Here is a 4,309-nt window from a genome sequence, read left to right on the forward strand (position 1 = left end):
CACATTGTCAGAATGTATATGGCTGCAACCTCCTGACTTTTCCTCTTTAAATTTAACCATAAGCATTATTGTATTCGATATTTCAAAAAAAAAAAAAAAAAACAGGCAGCACAGATATACCGTAGGCTTCAGTTGTTATAATGACTGCAAATATTGCAGGGAAGATGCAGAGCTAAAGTGTTTTTAGAGAGATTTAGTGATTGCTCCCATAGGGGCAGGGGTTTAATCAACACGCGCCAGATGTCCAAGTGTTGCAGACTGGAGTGGGACCACAGTAGAGGACACCACTGAGAGAGAGAGGACAGCTACAAGAGGAAGGTTTCCTTTGCCTTTTTAGTCAATATCAAGTCGCCACTATGATCATCGTCATTGAGGATCAGGTAATGGGCACAAATCTAACGAGATATTGGCTTCAAAGTGTGTTTATTATGAACTGTAAAGCAGAAGCTTTTCACTAGTGGCGGAGGACACGTGTTTACGCTGGGTTACCGTTAACTTGGTGTTTTTAATGCGGCGCCTGGCTAGCAAAGGTTAATTCTTAGTTTTCAAATCTAAAACACTTATTTATAATAATGATTTATTATTATCATCATACAAAACACTACGCGAAGGCAAGCGTTTGTTAGTCTGTGGAATTATTCAGATATATTTCTCAACCCGGTCCCATATAGCTAACTAGCTATGTAATCTATACAAAGCCGCGATTAAACTATTTTGTCTTCGGTTAAATAATTTTAACTCTCAGGAAAAGGCTCTGGATTTGTTTGGCGATTTGTTAGCCCCGAAATAACGGTATTTAGCAGTGGGGCTGACCAGTGCACTAGGCCTTTAAACACCAACGTTTAAACTGCACACTAGAAACAATAAGTTGTTTAAAACGGAACTTTATTCTGTTAATACACAATACTAGAACTGAGGCTCCGAAATAACATTAACGTTAAATATTTGAGATGCTTTTTACAAAAACGTTTTGGGCAATGTCGGCTTTGATATAGATGGCGCTATACTGCTAAAGCTAACTCATACGGGCACATACAGGCAACAACGCGGAAGTTATCTACCCCTGCTTGGAATTTTTCGTTCCACCTTAAATGTAGTATAGGGTGCATTTTCGCGCCCGAGCTTGACCTAATGCAGACGAATGGAACTGTTGTGATGTTTAAGGCAGAACGGAAAATTCCGCCCCCAACCTTTTTATTCCAATAGTCCGCGCCCTATATATTGTTAAACACGCATGGGAGTTGCCTTTTATGTTGTTTTGGGTATTATTAACTTCATGTTTATTTAACTAAGCTTTTAAAAAACGCAAATACGATACAGGACTTGTTGAGGCTTTTGAAAGGACTTGTTGATGCTGAAGCATTTGGGAATCCATAAAATGTCACATGACATTTAAGGTCATTTCGTTATTTCAATTTGTATGTTAAATTAAAAGCAATATAAACAACGGTGTGGGTGAAACGAAGCCATAGCTGTAGTTACATTTTAAATAGCAGCATAAATGTAAGTTGATATCTTTTGCTCATATAATTTGTTCATGTTGAGCACAACCATTTAGGAATGGCTACTGATAATTTAATTCAGACTAAATGACCACTATTGTTTTTGGAGAATGTTAAATTTCTCATGTTGTTACAGGAAGGCTTTGACAAAGCTCTGACTGAGGCAGGAGAAAAGCTGGTTGTGGTTGACTTCACAGCCACATGGTGTGGGCCCTGTCAGAGCATCGCTCCATTCTACAAAGTAAGTAAAGTTTTCTTTTTGTACTCAAGTACAATTTTAGTGTTGACTCATGATTAGCTGTCATATTGTGATTTATTGCATATTTTTTAAAGAACTTTTGGTCTTGCTTTCGTGTATATTCCTTAGTAGTATTAGCTGTTGTCTCTGACTTTTCAAACAAGAGGCTTTTGCAGGCTCTTTTTTTTTTGTTTCTTTTCTCTCCTCTCTCTCTCTCTCTCTCTCTCTCTCTCTCTCTCTCTCTCTCTCTCTCTCTCTCTCTCTCTCTCTCCCCTTTTCCCTTCTCTCTCTCCTGTTATTTGGGCTTTTTCTCAATTTGCTTTATGTTGCAGTTTTCTTTGAGCAGTTCAGTTGTCAGGCTTAGATAACTTAACATTCAGAAACATTTAAAAATTCTTTACAACTGTTAGCAGTGTAATTTAAGTCAGCGAATTACATATACGTTTGTAGCCATTAAATGTAAAAGTCACTTATTTACTTATTTTAGGGCCTGTCTGAGAAATACTCCAATGTGGTCTTCCTCAAGGTAGATGTAGACGATGCACAGGTGAGTGATCTTTCTATATTTTAGCCACTTTTTTGTTTTCCTACTGTAGGCAGCTGTATCTAAATAACTAAATTCAATCATGTTAAGAATATAACCTTTAAGTAAAAAAAGGCCTCTAGAGGGCAGTATTTTTATTTTATTTAGTCTTTTTTAATTCTGTCAACGCTTTCATTCTCCCACTACGTTTTGTCACTAGCTACGTTAATCTGCACTGTGCATTTAAACTGTCCCACAGTTGAAATATGAGTCTAGTGCTGAATAAGAAAGAAATGTGCAATGTGTGTTATGTTTGCACCTTTAAGCAACCAAATAAGAGTCTTACTTTCCTTGGGTTTTTTTAGGATGTGGCTCAGTCGTGTGAGATCAAATGTATGCCAACATTTCATTTCTACAAGAGTGGAAAAAAGGTAGGCTGGTGGAAGTGGCAAATTTGTTTTTAAATGCTTCTAAATACACTGCCCTTTTTGTTTTGATTTGCCTTTTGGAAAAAGCACTCCTTTTTATTCTTAGCTCCTTTGCAGCAGAACTGTAATTTTGCCTGTTTGTTGCTACTGCAGGTCGATGAGTTTTCTGGGTCCAACCAGTCAAAGCTGGAGGAGTTGGTGAATACACACAAATGAAGATACAAGAATATATGAAGCATGAATATATCAATATAACATGGCCCTGTATACTAGCTCTGTACATCAAAACTCAAATGAAACACACATTTGACAGGCACCAGTTTTGTTACTTGACGAACTTTAATACACTTGACATTAAAGTGATGTGTAGAGATGGTTAAACATGCTTGCCTTCCTTAATTACTGAATTGCCTACTTATCTCTACCATTCTTTTCCTCAAATTTAAACCATGTAGCCTCTTGTTTTATCCCTAATAAACCAACCTGTGACTGGTATTAGGTTTAATAAACAGACAGCCCTGTAGAGACCAATCAGCTTCTACGATGTGATTCTTTAAACTGTATTCAGTTAATTTAAGTTTTCCATTTGTTTAGACAGCTTGCATACAAGTTAGTAGTAGGGTGAGTGCTGAAGGATTCATTTATTTTTTCAAAATAAATCCTATAACTACAGAAATAAGAAACTACTGAGAACAGATGAATCTCTCTTAGGTGCAAACAATTTGTACAAAAAAAAAAGCAAACACACAAGCTGGGGTGTTTTTAAGAGGATAGCCATGTTTGCATGTAAAGCACCACATGGAATGAGTAATGTTAGCCTCATATTCTCCACAAGGTGACATCACTCAATGTTTAGGATTCTGCTCCACAGTAGAGTAAAAACAAGTGCTGCTTTTATTTTTAATATAAAAAATGTTATATTGAATCTCTTTCTAAGTCCACTTTGCAGAAAAAAATCTTCTATATATTTAAAACATCTGTGATTCACTGAGATATAAAGACGAAACACATCCCATCAGCCACATAAAACCAGCCACAACAGTGAACACCTGATTCTGAACTGTATGTAACACCTTTACCTTTGTTACTTAAGTAACCACCAGAAAAGCAAAGTGCAGAACAGTCACAGATTAAAAGGGCAATAATGCTTATATTTGTTGCTCAAAGCGTGTTGATGTCACAGCTTTTGAGTCCATATACTACTTCACACCCGTGCTCTTTCTAGTGATCTTTTAATAGCAGTGACAGGAAACTACTAATATGGGGGAATTAAAGGAGCAATCTGTAAAACATTTTTTTGTACTCGATCATAAAATGAGGGTGTGTCATCAGAGATTAAGGAAACAGGCTAAAATGAAGCAATAGTGTCTCTGAGAGCAGTGCTGAAACCTATATATTATCTTTGAAGGTGTCTGTTCCAGAGCAGAGCTCTATTGGGGTTTCATGAGTTCAGGTTTTTTACAGTTCAGTACTCTTTCCCAGGCAGCTGAGAATTCTCAAGTGTTTTTTTTTTTTACGATGAATGTTCATAGACTTAAGCATTAATATTTTTTCCTACAGCCATCATGAGTCCAGAGTTTTTTCGGCCGTGTCCAGGGTTAGAACCTGATCACTGACC

General features: G+C 36.9%; 1 protein-coding gene across 1 annotated transcript; it reads left to right on the forward strand.

Moving 5' to 3' along the window:
* The first annotated feature begins 201 nt into the window (after positions 1-201).
* Positions 202-3,216, forward strand: txna (thioredoxin a). Its single transcript, XM_066679062.1, has 5 exons — positions 202-380; positions 1,639-1,743; positions 2,228-2,287; positions 2,629-2,694; positions 2,845-3,216. Exons 1-5 carry the CDS (start codon positions 357-359, stop codon positions 2,905-2,907), a joined length of 318 nt encoding a protein of 105 aa, XP_066535159.1. The 5' UTR covers positions 202-356; the 3' UTR covers positions 2,908-3,216.
* The last annotated feature ends 1,093 nt before the right edge of the window (positions 3,217-4,309 follow it).

The sequence above is a fragment of the Hoplias malabaricus genome, chromosome 8 (assembly GCF_029633855.1).
Source record: "Hoplias malabaricus isolate fHopMal1 chromosome 8, fHopMal1.hap1, whole genome shotgun sequence".
NCBI lineage: Eukaryota > Metazoa > Chordata > Actinopteri > Characiformes > Erythrinidae > Hoplias > Hoplias malabaricus.